The sequence below is a fragment of the Equus przewalskii genome, chromosome 17, assembly GCF_037783145.1.
Source record: "Equus przewalskii isolate Varuska chromosome 17, EquPr2, whole genome shotgun sequence".
Lineage (NCBI taxonomy): Eukaryota > Metazoa > Chordata > Mammalia > Perissodactyla > Equidae > Equus > Equus przewalskii.
The window spans coordinates 61391641-61409525 of record NC_091847.1 but is presented as its reverse complement, the minus strand read 5'-3'; the positions used below and the strand labels follow the sequence as shown (position 1 = coordinate 61409525).

The 17885-nt window shown below is 36.4% G+C and overlaps 1 protein-coding gene across 1 annotated transcript in view; it reads right to left on the bottom strand.

Moving 5' to 3' along the window:
• Positions 1-17283, bottom strand: part of ZNF804A (zinc finger protein 804A) — a 277701-nt gene extending 260418 nt beyond the window's left edge. The window contains exon 1 of the mRNA XM_070581636.1: positions 17008-17283. Within this exon, the coding sequence (XP_070437737.1) occupies positions 17008-17118 (111 nt within the window). The 5' untranslated portion in view covers positions 17119-17283. The remainder of the gene's footprint in view (positions 1-17007) is intronic.
• Positions 17284-17885: the final 602 nt, after the last annotated feature.

The window sequence follows — 17885 nt, the reverse complement described above, 5'->3', positions numbered from 1 at the left end:
TTCTTTCTGGTGAAAATCATTGCTTGCCCCCTTCTCCCTTTTGAGAATCAATTTGCAAAGCTAGCAATTTTTTAGGAGAATACAAAGCAATATATTTTACTTTATACTTGTACAAATCTCTGTAACACTATTTATTCCTTTAACTTGTATTAAAGAAAGTTAATGAGTTATAATTTTTTGGTGTGCAATATTTAGCACACAAAACAGATCTGAGGGATTTACAGGCAACAGCTCAACAAGGTATGATTAAATATGATTATTCTCTACTTTTAAATGTTTCCATACAAACTGTCTTTAATAGCACACATTTTTAATTTAGTGGAGTATTTACTATTGATTCTCTGACAAACCAATAGAATTATGTGATATGAAATTAAAACTTATAAAAGCTAGAATACATACTTTCCTGGGAATACTTGTACACTTATTTTGGGAAATACGTATGAGATTTCTAATTTGATATACTTTTGTTATTATGTATAGATTTAATCGTAAACAGTTTTAAGGGTAGAATGTAGAATATTTTGCAAGTAATATATAAAATTTGCATTGCATAATTAACTGACCTCTCAGTTACAGTTATTCTTCTTTGTAAAATGGAAGTGCTTATAGCAATTATTATTATAAAAGTTAATATAAATAGCTAGCACTTCTTGTGTCTGTGATTAAAACACACTCTAAGACAGAATTAAGCTAAACTACTTGTGAACTTTTGTAATCTCAGTTAAGATCCTTAGATTCTCTTCAGTTCTTCATGAGTAAAATGGAGGTAATAATGGTAACTGAATGGTTAAAAAGCATATGCTTTTTGTGCTACGGATACATATTTATATAAAAATATGAACTTTGAAGAAATGTGACAAAGGGTGTGATGTAGGGGTATGTGATTATCTTGTGAGTGTCCACTCTAAGGATTTTTACTATCAGTATTATTTTTAGCGGTACAGTTTTTGTTTCTAGTTTCAGTTTTGCAGTGAATTATGTTGACTTCCTTTATTCTCTACTTCAAAAAGTTACTATATATAATGTGTTCTCAGCATAAAGACATCCTTAATCCTTAAAAATGTTCCTATTCCCTAAGATACCCCAGAAGCTTGTAACTACATTTAGAGGTTTTATCTTGATCAGATATATGTGTGTACACACACACAAATACACACACACACAGTTTAGTCTTGGACCAAACTGATGAGGATAAAGCAGAAAGCTCTTTACAGATCATACCAAAGGGCTGCTCAAAGGATCCTTTCCGTTCAGACATCACAAGGTGCTTTTCTCATCACCCCCGCATCCCCCACCCAACTCCTCTCCTCTGCAGCACAGCCAGCAATTAGGAGAAAATTTAGAAGCACCAGCATCTTACCAAAAAACATATTAAAAGGCTTCAGATTTTTTCATTTTCTTGTACTCTCCCTGAAAATAATCTTCTAAGAAAGATGGGAGGATAACCTACCCATTACGAACTGTCTAACGCTGAAAGTCAACCCTTTACAAACGTGCGCTGCAGAGCTCTGTGATTAGAAAATGGACAGGTTCTCTTATCTTATTCCTACAAATGAAAAACCCAATAATACAGCCCAGAAAATGATGCTGCTCTTTCAGCTATAAATGACTTGCAAATAATTCGCTATCTGCTTTAGTTTGAGAACTTGTCTTACTCTTAACACTTAGTAAATAGAAGATCGCAAACACTAGGAATGAAAAAAGCTGAGGGAAATCAATTGCACAGTGAATTGAAACGACTAGAAAAATATCTTGAGTCCTAAATTTTACTGAAATCATATCTTTTATTAAATAATCTTTTTTTCTTCCTTGGTGGAATATATAATGTAAATAAAATATACCATTTGACACAATTTATTTAATCTAATTAACTAGCTTTTGTTCAGTTACCTATACAAAAAAGAAAAAGAAACATGAAAATGTCTTTATTGAACACTTTATTGATGAGCAAACAAATGGGCAATAATGCAAATTTTAATTAAGTATCCAGAATTTGGTACCAAAAATAGGAAAGCAATCAGAGAAATAAAATTAAAAATTCTTTTCGAGAATAAAAACATGATATTTTGGAGAAATATTAAGGATTTATATATAGATTTCCTAATTTTAAATCTCTATAACTGGGCACAGCCATGTTTTCTAGGATATGAGTATGGATGATGTTCATTATTTGTGCGCTGAGCTAAACAAATGGAATAGACATGGACATACATATGCTGAGTCTTAGTATTCCTATCCACTGTCTACAGTATCCACAAGACAGTTATGAATTAAAAACAACATAGATGACCTTGAATAAAATCTAAAAACTAAGTTTTCTCATTTGTATAATGGCAATGGTAACAATACCAAATTAAAGAGTTGCTGAAATGATTAAATGAAATATTTTATTGTTTTAGCACTGGACCTGACAGAATAAGTGCTCAATAATTGAAAACTTTAATTAAATGAGTTGATTCAATCTTAGGACTTGAAAATATTATTTAGATCGATTAATCAAAGCATTTAGATACTTTTTCAAACTATATTAAATAACTGATTTAACCACACAATTATTACAGAATTGATTCTAATGGAATCATAATCACACTACAAATAAAAATTCTAAAAAGTGATAAAAATAATCCCCTATAAGCTAACAATACCTTAAGAATAATTACATGAAATTTAAAAACAAAATAATTAAATTGAATCCCAAAAGGTAATTGAGATATTTTAGCTGATTTAATAAGAATATAATTGGTACATATGATTTTATTTATAAATCCTGGTTACCAATGTTAAATCTTTGATATACTTTTCATAAAAGTACCTAGTACCACTCTAGATTTCATAGAACTATTCAACTTTATGTCTTTTATTTTGTAAATTACCTGATGTTTATCTGTTTTATTAGCTCAATCCTTTGCTTTGTTGTTCAACACAATGATTTAAAACAAAATACACTGAAAATCATTGAATACTATCAAATGCATTATTACCCCTAATAAAATATTCATAATACTGCTGAAAAGGATATTGCCCAAGTTAACTACATTGCCTCAGGAGGTTGAAGCTAGGACTTAGACTATGTTCTAGCTGCACTTTTTCTAATTTCATTTTTCTTTACGATGAAACAAATGTATTTCCGCTAGCTTTTTAGAGGATCTATTTGGGGGCATGGGTGGGATGAGGAAAAGTGTTGGGCAGAGAACCTAAGAAAGGACAAGAACAGGGTCTCACCGCTCATACTAAATATGAGTGTGTGACATCCAAACATCCTTCTGGAACACATCCACTGAAACCAGGCCAGATGCACTTTATGCTAGAATAGTGAGAGGCATCTGTGGACTCTTACGAAAGCTAGATTCCGGGACCCTACTCATAGATATTAAGATTTAGTAGCTAAGAAGTGAAATCTAGGATGTTGTCTTTTCTTTTCTTTCTTTCCTTTTTTTTTTTTTTTTGAGGAAGATTAGCCCTGAGCTAACATCTGTGCCCATCTTCCTCTATTTTATATGTGGGAAGCCTACCACAGCATGGCCTGTCAAGTGGTGCCACGTTCACACCCGGGATCTGAACCAGTGAACCCTGGGCCTGCGCAGCAGAATGTGCGCACTTAACTGCTGCACCACCGCGCCGGCCCCTAGGATGTTGTATTTTCTAAATCCTCAGGTGATAATTATGACCATCTAGTTTGGAATCTGTACACCTGAGGACGTTAGTTTTTCTGCATAAAATAAACTAGGTAATCCACTCATAGGACGTATATAGGTGTTAAATTTTATGATCAGTTCCCTGGCCTATTTTTCATTGGATTCCCTAAAGCACCTATGTTCTGTATTACTCTTTTGGCATCTTTCATGTTCTATCTGAAAAGCACAAGTCCATATATTAGCTTTGGAAAGGAGGAAGGACAAATCTTCAAGACATCAATAATGGTAAAAATAATAGCTTTGATTATGTGCCAGCCACTGACGTAAAGAAATTCCTTATATTATTTAACACTGACAATAACCCTGTTCACATATACCCATCTTAGACTAGTTCAGCAGTAATTACATATATTTTATATAGTATGTTTAAAATAACATTTGGGATATAGAAGAGACTAAGTGAATTACAATTTTTGTTGTTTATAGATAAAGAAACGGAAACTAAGAGAAGTTAAGTAAATGGCCCAGGTTACATAGCCAGAATTCAAATCTAAGTGTCTCTAGTTCCAGAGGCTGGATACCTTTCACTGTAGAAGAACAGGAAGAGGAATGATCCGAAGCAAAGGAGGGAGTGACGCTGTCAAAACTCTCTAGATGTAAAACCCAGCAAAATATTCAAGTTCTTGAAAAAAATAAGTGCAATTCAACAGTTGTCCTAATTCTACTCAGGTTTCTCAGCTAAAATCATCCAAAATTAACACACTAAATGAAGCATAAAATACCCTTACTGAAGTATTAGGTAGCTGACAGATTCAAAGGTGACCCTGTTGAATGAGGCTTGTTGAGGAACCAAAACTGGCAATGCTTGGGCAAAATTCTGCCAATAAAACAGTCAGCTTGGAACAACACAGCTGGCTCTTCAGCCTCAGGAACTTTTCACTGGCAAGGCTTCACTCGTTTGTGGCCACTGGACCCTCACTGTGATTCCTTTCTCCTCTTAATCCCACTGAGCTGCTCAAATCATTTCCAACTGGCCCTGTGCCTTTGCACCATCCTGCTTCTGAACATCCCTTCTTCCGTCACGTGGCTAAACTCAAACTGCCAAAAGGTGGGAGAAAGAGTAACTACATTTCTTTTATCATTGCCTATTATAGGGCTTAGGGTTGTTGAAAAAATAGCCAAGTATCATATTAATGACATCATCTGTAAATAGCATTCTCACAGGAATCTACAAATCCTAAAAGAACACAGAATTTAAGCCAGGATAGAGAATGGAGAATCATTTCAGGCAGATTCCTGTCACTGTGGCGGTTTCTATATTTAGCAGGATGAGTGTATAGATTATCATCCAAATTCAGCATAATTCTGAGAGTTAAAGGCAGTACCATTCCAGGAAAACAGACTAAACTGGAATTTTCCCAGACAAACCTGGATGTATCTTCATCCAATTATTCAAGGTGATAGATCTTCTTATATTAGTTTTCATTCTTAACTAAGAAAATTTAACGATCTTCTTTCTTTCTTTTTTTCTCTCTTCCTTCTTCCTTCTCTCTTTCCTTTCTTCCTTCCTTTCTCCTTCCTTCCTTTCTCTCCTTCTCTCTCTGTTTATTTATTTTTAATTCCTACCATTGTGGTCATCCAGTGGAACTTTGGCCATCGAATTGCTTCACATTTCCAAAGATCTTACCAGTGCTATTTTCAGACCTCTCATACTATATCTGGTGGCTGAGGTGGGAGAAGTTCTTAATTACTTCTCAAATAAATAATTTTTTTAATCTCTGGACCTGGCCCAAACTGCTAGTACAATGCTGTGTACTTCCTGAGAAAGAAATAGGCAGACAGGTTGAAATCGGAATAACAATATCTTCTCTGCTTTTCTAGACTAGAGTGGGGGTGTAGCAAGAAGGGAGTTAGAGAGACAGAGAAGGAGAGAAGGAGGGAGAGAGGCAGAGAAAGAGAGAGAATGATTTTGCTGTGTGTGAGCATGTCAATTTTGCCTGCGCCCATGAATACATATTATACTTATTTTACATAGAGTACTAGTGAAAACAGAGAATAATCTCTCACATGACCTATAGTTTCTATAGTTGATAGAACTGTATTGGCACCTTATTAATAATGCAAAATGGTTATCATGTTTAGTACTTGGAAGGCAAATAATTATTCAGACTGTAGCGTATGTGAATTGAATTATTGATATAGTATTTTAATTAAAGCAATTTAACATATAAGTAAACAACATCAGTCTCTAATTTTTTCTTATATCATCAAATTATGCTTACAGCTATACTAGGCACTGTACTAAGTGGATCAATTTGTTTTGATTTATCATTATCATTATTTACTTCACTAACTCTTTACTGTGGAATAATATGTTAACAGATTGTCTTAAAAGTGGCTCTCCAGGACAGCAATATGTAATATGCTACATCGGAAATTTTACTAATATCATTCTACCTGAAAAATAGCCTCCTGAGTTTTTGGGTAGCAGCATGTATCATAATACCAACTCCTCTAAGTCCTGATCCATAAAAATTGCATCTCTCCTGTTGCATCAACAATTTCACAGTGATTAGTGGCACAAATAGAACAGTTTGTGCTATTTTATGCAACCTGCACGTTTTCCCGAAGAAATGTAATCTCAATTACTACGGAGGAAATTCTATTAAATTTTAATAAAACTGGGAAATTTGAGTCTCAGATATTTTTCAACTATTTTTCTGTAGTATTGCTTGTGGCAATCACGAAAATAGAGTTGGATTCAGAATGTCACGTATTCGTATTTCGTGTTTTAGCTATTCTTGTTTCAACAAGAAATGGTCATCCCAGTCAACCTTTATTTTGCTTAATAATGTATTCCATGAAAAACGTCAATCAAGTTTAATTATAAATTAACTATGACATTAAAATAAATTGGGCATTAAGAATCATAAAACTAGTAGTTTAGAAGTACTCAGATGAACCCAGAAACATCAACTTCAATAGTGAAAACTGACAGTTGTACAGCCAAAATGATAGCCTAGTAAGGTATAGTTGGACATCAACTCTATGTCAGCTCCATCTTACTACGTATATCACATGTGACTGAGGTAGAGAATGGTCAAGAATAATTACTTGGTGAAGTGTACAAATAAAGTATATAGCAAATACATCACACCCATGTCATATATCCATACTGACTTCCTGCTGAGTGAAATTTTAAAGTGACTTCTAGCTATTAAAACTGTGGTAACTATATTTGACAAATTTATGAATCCATGATTATTTACTATAGTGCCTGTCTATATGAGAGCAAGAGGAAATGTTATGCTGCCCCCTAGTGTAAATATTAATTTTGTAACACCAGAACTGCAGTGATCCAAGACTTTGCAAGGGAATCAGAGCTATGGAAATCATTACTGAAGAGAGTTAAGAAAAATTCTAAGTTTTCCCAAAGAGCCAGCTTCCTATGAGCACAAAGTATCGTTCCATGAAATCTATGAGTCAAAAAAATGGCTATCTGAAGGTTTCCATAGAATTTTCATTTCTTTATCTCCTAGACTATTCAGGGTCCAATCCATATTTAGTGGAGGAGATTTAGTGAATGTTCAGGTAAGGATAAGTATGTAAGAGGTGCCATGGGTAAACTGAGAAAAAAAAGGAAATATTGATATTGTTCAATACTAAAAGCATCCAAATAATGTAAATTTATACATACTGAATTGAGTGAATGAGATTCTAATATAGATGTGAATGTTCCAGGATGAAATATTGTCAATAGCTACCATCACATATTAAGAATTTACTACGTGTCAAATCTTGCGCAAATTACTTTATATGCTTCATCTCATTTGATCTGCAAAGCTGTTTTCTAGTTAGGTATTATTATCATCTCCATTTAAAGATGATATAACTGATAGTGAGAGAAGTGAACTTGATCAAGGTCATAAAGCTAGCGACTAGCTGTGGTCGATTTGTCTCATCTGACCAATTATCTCTTTTTCTTACTAACTATTTACCGATACAGAGGTATATCTAGGATTTGAGCTCAGATTCATCTGGTTATAAAATGTCTATGCTTTCAACCACTAAGCAAAAGTATGACAGTAAGTATTTTGATGAAGACATGCTAAACTGGACACAAGAACACAATCCTGGAGAGAAAGCAGCCATTCTCTTTCCTACCATGAAGCTACTGTGTCTCATTTAAATAAGAAGAGGTGATTTGCCAAAATCAGGTTTTGAGGGAAATACCACAAAGGTAACGTTACCCATCTTCTGCTGATACTTCCTTGGAGGCCACTGAACTACGTCACTTGAGACGTTTTCATTAAACAAAGAGAGAATGCATATTTTATCCCATCTTTCTATCCTTGATCAGTTGTAGGAAAAATCCTTCAGCACAAACCTCTCATCATGAACCCCCATCATTTTCTGCAACTGGTCTTTCTTCCTTCCCAGTATCTTACTGTCCAAAACTCTCCTGCTTTTCATAATCCATCTAAGGTGCTTGGAAATGCCCAGAGTTCCAGACCTTTTCTAAAGTCACTCCAACCAAAATTTGTTTGCTCCACATCAGATTCTATAGGCGCTTCCTATCTGAAAGACACAAACAAGGCAATTTGGATGGGTTAACTTTGAATCATTGTTAATACTTTGAACCCCCAGTGGCTGAATATGGAGGAAATCTGCACCCTAGGACTAACCGTGCCCCTCTGCCATAACACTTCAGCAGGGGGCAGGAGAAGGTTCTGAGCCTCAGAGTAGGACCATCCACAACAAAGTCTCACAGGTGGAGTCAAAGGTGAGCCCAAGAACTCTGAGTGCTCCCCACAGGACTCCTACCTCTCTGTCATCTTCCACCACTCCATTGCTACTGCTACTTGCACTGGGATTATCAGAATGAACTTTGTCCTACCTGTATTTTCAATGTTACTTGCCCAGAATTCCCAAATTCTTTCTCATTCTCTGGACTTCAACCTCCATGTTATTATGTTACATCCTCTTTTATGACACAATTCTCTATATTTTCACATGTTCTAAAACACTTGGACTGTATCTCCTTGATTTCAGAAGTGTCCATTATTAATGAAATCTCTACAGCTTTAGATTTTTCACTGAAGTTTCACTTCACCTTTTTGCTCCAGCTGAGGTCTGTCTCTGTTGAAAACATTGTTCCCCTAGTATCTCTCTCAAGAGATGGGTGGATGTTTTATCTCCCAATGTCCTCATATTAACATGCTAGCGCAGGGCACATGTCTTACTTGTTCTACCCTGGTAATTCTCGACCATTCTCCTTCTCTCCCACATCCCTAAAAATCCCCAGCTTTGGGTCTAATTTCCTTGAATTCTCCTCTCTGATGGCCTTGCCTCCCTCTTGTTTGCAACCACACACTCTCATGTCACATCTGAGTAAGAAAAAAGCAGTCCCTGGGGACTGCGGGCTAGGAGCCTGTCTGGATCTAAGAGTAAGGCGTGGTGTTCTCTTATCAAACATGACCAGTTTCATAGTCCACTAACGTCAGACAAGGTCATCTATGAGTATGATGGAACTAGAAAAAAACAAGACCACTCTACAATTATGTCTGAGCACAGACAAAAACAAACACACTGTTTTTGTTATTAAACATCCCCATCTGCCAGCCAACATGAGCAAAAGCTGCTTCTTTACAAATGACAGCTTTACCCCCACTCTGTTCTTGTTGCCTCCTAGATAAAAAGTACTAAGATAACCAACCACAGAATTGGCACTTCCTTCTCACAGTACAATCCAGAAAAAAAACAATGCTTTCATCAACCCTCCACAAAATCAACTTACACAATCCCAAATCCTATAAAACTATCCCTTATTCCCTCTTCATGAGATGCATCAAGGACCTCTAAGGTGTGCAGTTTACCTTGTTCCAACAAGTACCAATATGTCCAACTTGGTTCAACTACAGTTGTGTTCCTGGTGTTTTTTAGCTGGTGGGCACTGACATCATTCTGTAGATTTTTCATGAAAACATTTCTGTTTTGTAAAATTCAAGTACTTAATTTTACACAGCCACCCCTTAAAGCCTATTTTCTTAAATTTAGGCTACCAAATTGTATACTTTTGATATCGTTTAAAAATATTTTCTCTCATTTAAAGATAGCCTGATTATCTTCAAGTATAATAAATACACGTATGATTAGCTATTGGAGCTGAATAGATAAGAGTAACTATACTCTACACGTTATAAAGGTTTTTGGGGAGGAATTAATTGAGAAATAGATTGTAATCCAGGGAAAATTTTTAAATAAAGTTATATAAATTTCCTTACAAAATAACAGAAACATTCCAAAACAAGGTCTATCAATTTTAAACCTAAATAGTCTAACAATGTCATTTTCACCTATTTCCAATTAAATCCAAGTATGATTTCTATTTCAAATATTGAGTTGCCTTATTGTAAAAGAGACGTCATAAACTGATCCTCAGTTTATCAATCAGCATTCTGTAGATAAATGGAACCAATAGGAGAGATGGAAAGATAGATGATAGACAGATAGATAGACAGAGAGATAGATAGATGATAGACAGAGAGATAGATAGATGAAAGATAGAAGATAGATTTATTTGAAGAAATTGGGAATTGACTCAGTGATTGTGGGTTTGTGGGGCTTCTGTAGGGCAGGCCAGTAGGCTGGAAGCTCAAGGCAGGATTTGATGCTGTAGTCTTGAGGCAGAATTTCTTCTCCAGGAAATCTCGTTTTGCTTTACAGCCTTTCAACTGATGGCATGAGACCACTCACATTAGCAAGGGTAATCTCCTCTATTTAAAGTGAAAAGATTGTAGACATTAACCACATCTACAAAATACCTTCACAGCAACTAGGTTAGTGTTTGAGGAAATAACTGGCTACTATTTCGGTTGACACAAAAGTAGCCATCACACTCTGCATAGCTCATTTTTCTAAAGCTATTTAAAAAAAAAGTTTTCTTGTAATTTGAATATGGCATTGTCATCATAAACATTTACTACATTAAGTGTACTTACATTTAGAAAAGTATATAACTTTCTTCTAATGGTGCCAAACCATTATGAGAGTCCAGAGTACTACATAAGGTAATGGACATTGTTTACTCTGACAACGAGGATTGAGTTTTAATTATTTATTACCCCATTTTATCTTATACCGTGCTAGGAAGTGTACGGTAATACACTTACAAAATTAATGAAAACTTGCTAGCTGAAAACACCATCATAATATAGTGTATATGGTAAGAATTTTCTCAGAATCAAACGATAATTTAGAATGAGATAAAACAGATCAAATGGTTTCAGGCTACAATTTTTAGAAAGGAAAATTAATAAAATTATATTTTTTACTTTTTGTAGTTAGCGATATAAAAAAGTGATAGATATACATCATTTCTTCATGCATTTTGACTGCAGTCCATCACAGATTAAAACTGCTATTTTTTTTCATTCTAGGATTACTCAAACTCCTAATATACAACAATTGCCTTCAATAGTAACATAGCAGTTAAATAGCATTATTGGAGGAAATTATTCCAACACTGTATTATCATTGCAATTATTAAAAAATTTAATTTACCCCCTGCATAATACTTACAGAAAACTACTTTCCAAATATGTCACTGTAGCTAAACATGTTTACTAAAATTATAAATTAAAGAATAAAAGTACATTCAAAATTAATTTTTTTAAAGTCCAAAAACAAGAAATTACCAAAAAAGTGTGTGGTGTGAGCAAAAATTTACAATTTTAAAATGCAAAAATGCATCACCCTCAAATCCACACCCATTTCTTTATATATGATGTGAAGAATACTATTAAGCAGTTCAACCAATGTACAGTAAACAGATAGCACAGAAAAGTCTTTTGAAAACCACTGTCTATCTGAAAGTTGGCACAACAAAGGGCACATGTAGACTGATGAAAATCTTTCCATCTCCCCACATGTAAAATTTGGTCCTCGGACTAAACAAAGGGTGGAAAATTCAAGTGCCCTTATTGGTTAGGAAGGTAACGTAAGTAAGTGAAAAACCTATATAACAATAAAGAGCAATGTAGACAGTAGCAAACTGTCAAGCGCATTCTTCTTTGAATGACATTTAAACCCAAATATTTTAAAACATGGTGCATGCTAAACAAACTACTTCTGCGCCTGAATTTGACCCTGAATACAAGCATATGAAACCTTTGGCTAGGTGGTCCCCAAGGCTCCTGCTGATCTGTATTTTCAGTAAAAATATAATTGCAGTCATCGATAACCTAAAAAATGCTGCCGTAGAACTGATGAGTGAAGACAAGACATTATGTCACTATTTGAATTTCAGCTATCAAAAACAACTCAATATTTGATAAGCGAAAGAAATTAAACAAGGTATGTTGGAATCATGGGTATTACTTGACTACATCTGCCTTAAAATACTGCTTACATTTTTGGGTTGGTCATATTATCAACAATTCAATTATAAATTAATTTCCTTACTTGAATAATGTGTTCTGAAAATGCACATGTTGCAAAGTTTTGCTACAATAAAAAACAAGTATAGCAAAGAATATATGATACCTTAAATTCAGGAAAGTGAGCCGCAAGACAGTCTTTAACACTGAATGCATAATAGTGTGAAAGAAACTTGGAAGACTATATAACTGACAGTTTATGTGAACAAGTTTATAAAGTGGGAAAGTTTGAGGATATATTAAGATATCACCCTAATCCACCCTCACCCCTGACCTTTGTTGAGGATATTAATCCAACAGTGATAATTTTTCAGCAGCACTAATTGAACAACTAGTCTCTTTAATCTTATGCACAATCTCAAATGTGCCACACAAATGGTTTCCAATGAGTGGAGAAACCTTTAAATTACATTCCCTAGGAAATATAGAAATGTGTAAGGGAATGTGAGGGAATGACATGAATAATAATGTTATACTAGCTAATGATAATTAGAAGAAAAGGCCATATAGTATATTTCAAAGACCTACCTAATTTTAGTGAGTTCCTGTATACACAAAGGGAAAAACCCAGAATTTTTTCATACTTTTCAAAATGAACACGTATGAAAATGTCCTGAGTGACAAGAAACCTGCAAATGTGTCAAAATATGTGAATATTTTTTAACACGTTCAAAATGAACTGAAGTATCCCTAAGTACATCTTTATGAATAATATTTAGTATACCATACTTAACACAGAGCCTGTGGGGCCTAGAATATTCTGTGCTTTACAATTGAGGCATCTCAATAAATCCAAATGAACTAAATAACAAATATGTTGAAGACAGATTAATGAATTAATATTTCTTTTCTTGCCAACCTGATACTTAAGATACTAGAAATGGAGGGCAACCTACAGAAACAGGGCTGAGGCCAGACAGAAATGATTGGTATTTGCTTATTGGAGGATGAGAAATAAAATAAATTTTAATTCAAATTATTCTGTGAATCTGGCACTATTTCCCCACATCTGGAGGCAAGTGAACAAGGAGAGTGTCTTTAAACAAGAGTTGACATCTCTACCATCTCTTTATCAGTATGAATATTATCATATCAATTGGTATGGATTCCCTACTTTAGTATATAAATTATAAAGGAAATACATCTGGAGTCTGGAAACCTGCATTATAACATTGACTCACTGTATGACCTCAAAACCACCACTCATTTCTTTTGAATTCCATAGTCAGTAAAATAGATATAATACTATTACAAGATCTAAAGATGCTGACCAACAAAATGTAATGAACAAATTGGTAATGATTTCCAAAGTTCCAAAGGCAAACCCCAAATTCCATATTAAAAGTCATTAAATATATATTTAAACTCTATATTAAATATGTATCTATTTATAATATATATTTAAATATTTTGTATTAAAAGTTTTTAAACATATAATTAGGTTAAAGAAATTTTGTGGAGCAATTGCAAAACATAAGTATAACAAAATGTCCTTATCCAATAAACAATTGCATACCCAATGGTGGTTGGGATAATCTAAGGAAAAAGAATGAGAATACATGGAAAGTAAACTTAATTCATTGCCACTAATCCATATAACTTATTTAAACACAGTCTGGGGCACTAATGAACTATTAGCTTATTATTCCATGGAATTAAAGCTATATCACAGATATGATGCTATTTATAACAGAAATCATGACAAGCAGAGTGACCTTTCTCTTTGCTTGTAAGACACTGCAAAATGAAAATTTGTATACTTTCAGTTAAAATCGTCAAGAATATATTTAAAAGCTCAGGAATAGGGTCAAGATAACAAGAGGCTTAATCTTTAAAGTATTTTTTTTTTAATTTTATGTGTGAGTGGCATAATACGACCTATGGGAAAGACTGTACATTCTGATAATCACCTCAGTATGAGTGGCAGGATTACCTTCTGGATTTAGAACTAAAGCAATTAATCAATGTCACTGGAATTTGAGTTTTACTCTTTAAGTAACTTTATTCTCTAAGTAACTTCTAATTTATGAAAAATCCTTGGGGTAATAGTAACAGGTTATCCTAAATCAGTTCAATGATTTCTGAAGATTATAAAATCATTTTTAAAAATTGGAATTTAAAAAATGTTCAGAATATCCATTAGTTATCCAGTGATTGAAAATAATTGGAATTTCTTTGGAAAACTCAAATTATCTTTTCCCTAAATGGTTTTATGATTTTAAGTTGTGCTTTCCTGAAATGAGAAGGAAAAAAAAACACTTGAGATATTACTAAAATCCTTTTAACACACATTTCAAAATGCAAAATGTGATGATGTTTTTAAAAGCAAAATTCAAAATATGTCAAAATCAAACAAGCAAGAAAGTAGAAAAGATCTCATAATTATTACTCCATGAAACTGAGATTAAAAACATGACAACCATAAATTCTTATCTGAAAATGTTCAAAATGTAGCATATATACATTCTTAAGATAATATGCATGTTTCTTATTAAGGTTGCTAATTCTGAGAAGTTTCAGGTTCAGTTTTCTGTTTTTAGCTTATAGTGCGTTCTAGCTTCTAGTAAGTCCCCTTAGCACCCCATGTGCCAAAAAGGATACATTTTTAGGTAAGTATAAATGTTAATAAAGAATGCTCATAAAGAATAAGCATTCTTTATTTAATTTAAAACATTCATTTATGAACATATTTAGAATCTCTTGTTACACTTAAAGACAGACATAAATCTTATTCTCTTCAATAACAAAATCATCAAAAGGCATATAGAAAACAAACATATGACTTTTATTAACTTATAAAGTAATAGTTTCAAATATAGTTGAATCATATACAAGACCCCACATCATTTCAATCAGTGTAAATCTCTTACACAGGAAATACAAACTTGGCAGTTTATAAACAACCTAGAAAGACTAGCTATGACGTCCCAATTAAGTCCTTTTACTGTAACCAGGAGAAATACGATAGGAGCTATTTGGAAGCCTTTTTTCCCAGTTTGTTGCTTCTGACATTTGCCTATATTTAGATTTATCCCTCTCATATAGGTAGCTGCATTTTAACACCCATTTTTATCCCAGATCTAGACTTTAATCTATCTTTTGTCAATATGAGTGATAAAGAACTAATAACTTCAAATCCACAACAAACCAATCAGCATAAGCAAGTTCAACCATCGTTAGAAATCCAAGGTTGACTTAAGAATCAAGATTAACAGAATTTTAACAAGTTGAGGTTTGGCAAACAAGTATTTTTTTTCCTATGAACTCTATTGTATGGTTTTAACTCCTACACCATGTTTGTAACTACGGAGACGAGACCTTGTTCAATAAATTTGCCTTTTCTCATAGGTGAAACTAGATTTAAAAAAAACAAACTAGAGCATACTTTCTTCAAAATGAAAGTAATTTTCCCAAAAAATATTTACTTTCCCATATAACTGAGTTCTCTAAGCTGAGCCAGAACAACGTCAATAATTGCCTTAAGCCTTTGCCTACTGCTCTGTATAGTACTCCACTAAGAAAGATCATAGAAAGTATTTTCTTTCTTTGTTCAACAACAACAACAACAAACAGTTATCCAGAATAGTAATAAAAACAACAGGCTAACCCCGCTTCTTTGAGTCTTAAAGGAACTGAGAGAAGGCCAATAGATTCAAGGGAAAACGAAAAAAATCACATGTATCACATAATGTTAGAATTCGCGTAAAACTTCAGATGAGAACTTTTCATTCTTGAAAAACACATCACAGCACTTTTAAAAAAAAATTGTGTAGAATCATATTTTAAGATATATAAAGAAAAGTAGATTAAGAATACTGTATTTACTTTTAAACTAATTGAGTCTGTCCTTAAACTTCTACTCAATCTATTCAGGCTAAGTAACCGCTTCGTAAAAAAGGGGGGAGAGGTGCTGCTTGCTAATGGCCCCAGACTTCAGTGAGATATTTGCATATCACCATCTTGCTCTGGCTGGACTCTCTTTGCGGTACTTAGCCTAATGAGCCTTCCCTCTACTTCCTTGTTCTTTATTGAAGTGTATACTTAGGAGATACCAATACACGAGAGTCAGTTCTGTAGGGAGATTTTGCAGCTAAGAGGGGATTTGGAAGAAAAAGTAAGAGCTATCACCCTGCACTATCTCAAATGCTCAGCACATCCTCTCCCACCAATCAGGAGTGCTCTTCCTACTAGGATGCTGAAAGCTGAAGCTCTGTGGTCCAGCGAGGACCTCCTAACGATTGCCTGGGTTCTGTTTGCCTAGCATGTTTCCTAATGGCTCTGATTGTGACATAATGCTCGCCCCTTATACTTATCTCCAACCTCTTTTGAGTGAATTGCTTAAAATTGATGGCATGGGGTTCTGGAGTCACTCCGTTACATTTAGTACTGACAAGTCCTCACTAGAGAAGTTTGCTGCCAGTCCTTCAGGAGACAGCCGGAATACAAACTCCTTCTGAGACCATCACTCAATCCCGCCACTTGCTCCGCGCCACCAGCCACATGGCTCCCTGCCCCCATCAGAGACAACCACATCCTCATTCACCTTCACCTTCCTCAGCCGAAAGATGTTAGGGGGTCACTCTGGGTTAGGGTTCTTTTCTTTCTTAAAAAGAGGCCCTGTTAACACAATTTGCTTCATATAAGGAGAAATTGTGGTCATCTTCAGCATTATGGAGTGAGGTGGAGAGAGTCCGGTGAGGTGTCGAAGAGTCAACCAAAGCGATGGATCACAGCTTCCCTAAGATGCCTGCCCTTTTTTACACCTAATTTTCTCCGCAAGCCCACGACATAAATAAACGAATATATTGTAAACCAAATCGAATCATGCCACCTCCAAAATCTCATCGTAACCTTAATCCTCCAAATGCCCTCTTAGAAAGGAGAGAGAGAGACAGACGGAGAAAGAGAGAGAGAGAAACAGAGGCGATTACCAGAGTTTTGTTCCCGTTCTTGCTGAGAGGGCCCCGGAAAACTCCCTTGATGTTGCGAAAGTGTCCGTTGCTGAGATGCGTGGAGCTGATGACAATGTAGTAACACTCCATGGGGCAGCCGCCGCCTCCTCCAGCGCAGCCGCCTCTTCCCTGCACCCGCGCCCGCAGCCGCAGCGCGCCGGAGCCCGGGAAGGGTGGGCTCGAGACCCGCGGGCGCCCCGGCGAGCCGCCGCCGCCGCCCTCGCACGCCCTCCGGGGCCGGGCTCACTGCGCCCCGCGGCCGCGCGCGCCCAGGCGCCTCCGCCTCCGCATGCTCGCGGCGCCCTCCCTCTCGCAGGCAGGCTGGGTTTCTTTCCGAATTCGCCCTGGGGCGCTGCGCCCCGCGGGAGGAGCGGGCTGGGAGGGGCCGGCCGGCCGGGCAGGACCGGGCCGAGCGGGCGTCAGTGCCGGCGCGGCGGCCGAGTGGAGCCGGGTAGCGGGAGCCGCCCGAGCGGCAGCGGCGGCGGCGGCGGCGGCAGCAGCATCCCCCGCGCTCGGCGCCCGCACTCGGAGTTGCTGCTGCTGGCAGGCATGAGTGTTATTATAGTGAGCGGCGTTGCCGGTCCATTGCACTGAGCCAATGGCAGGGAGCCACTGGGCTGATACTGAGAGCTGTCAGAGGAGTACATCTGTCACCCGCTGCCTCCCCCGCCCTCCCCCGCCGCCGCAGGGACCCACGGCCGCGCCGGTCGGGGCGCGAGGGGGAGCGCGCAGCGAGCGGGACGCCCCCCGCTCAACGCCGCGGCCGCAGAGGGCCGGGGACACGACGGCCACCGCGGGCGGGCGGCACAGCGGCCCGCGACCGAGAAGCGGGAGACTCCTCTAAGGTGGGGGCGGTC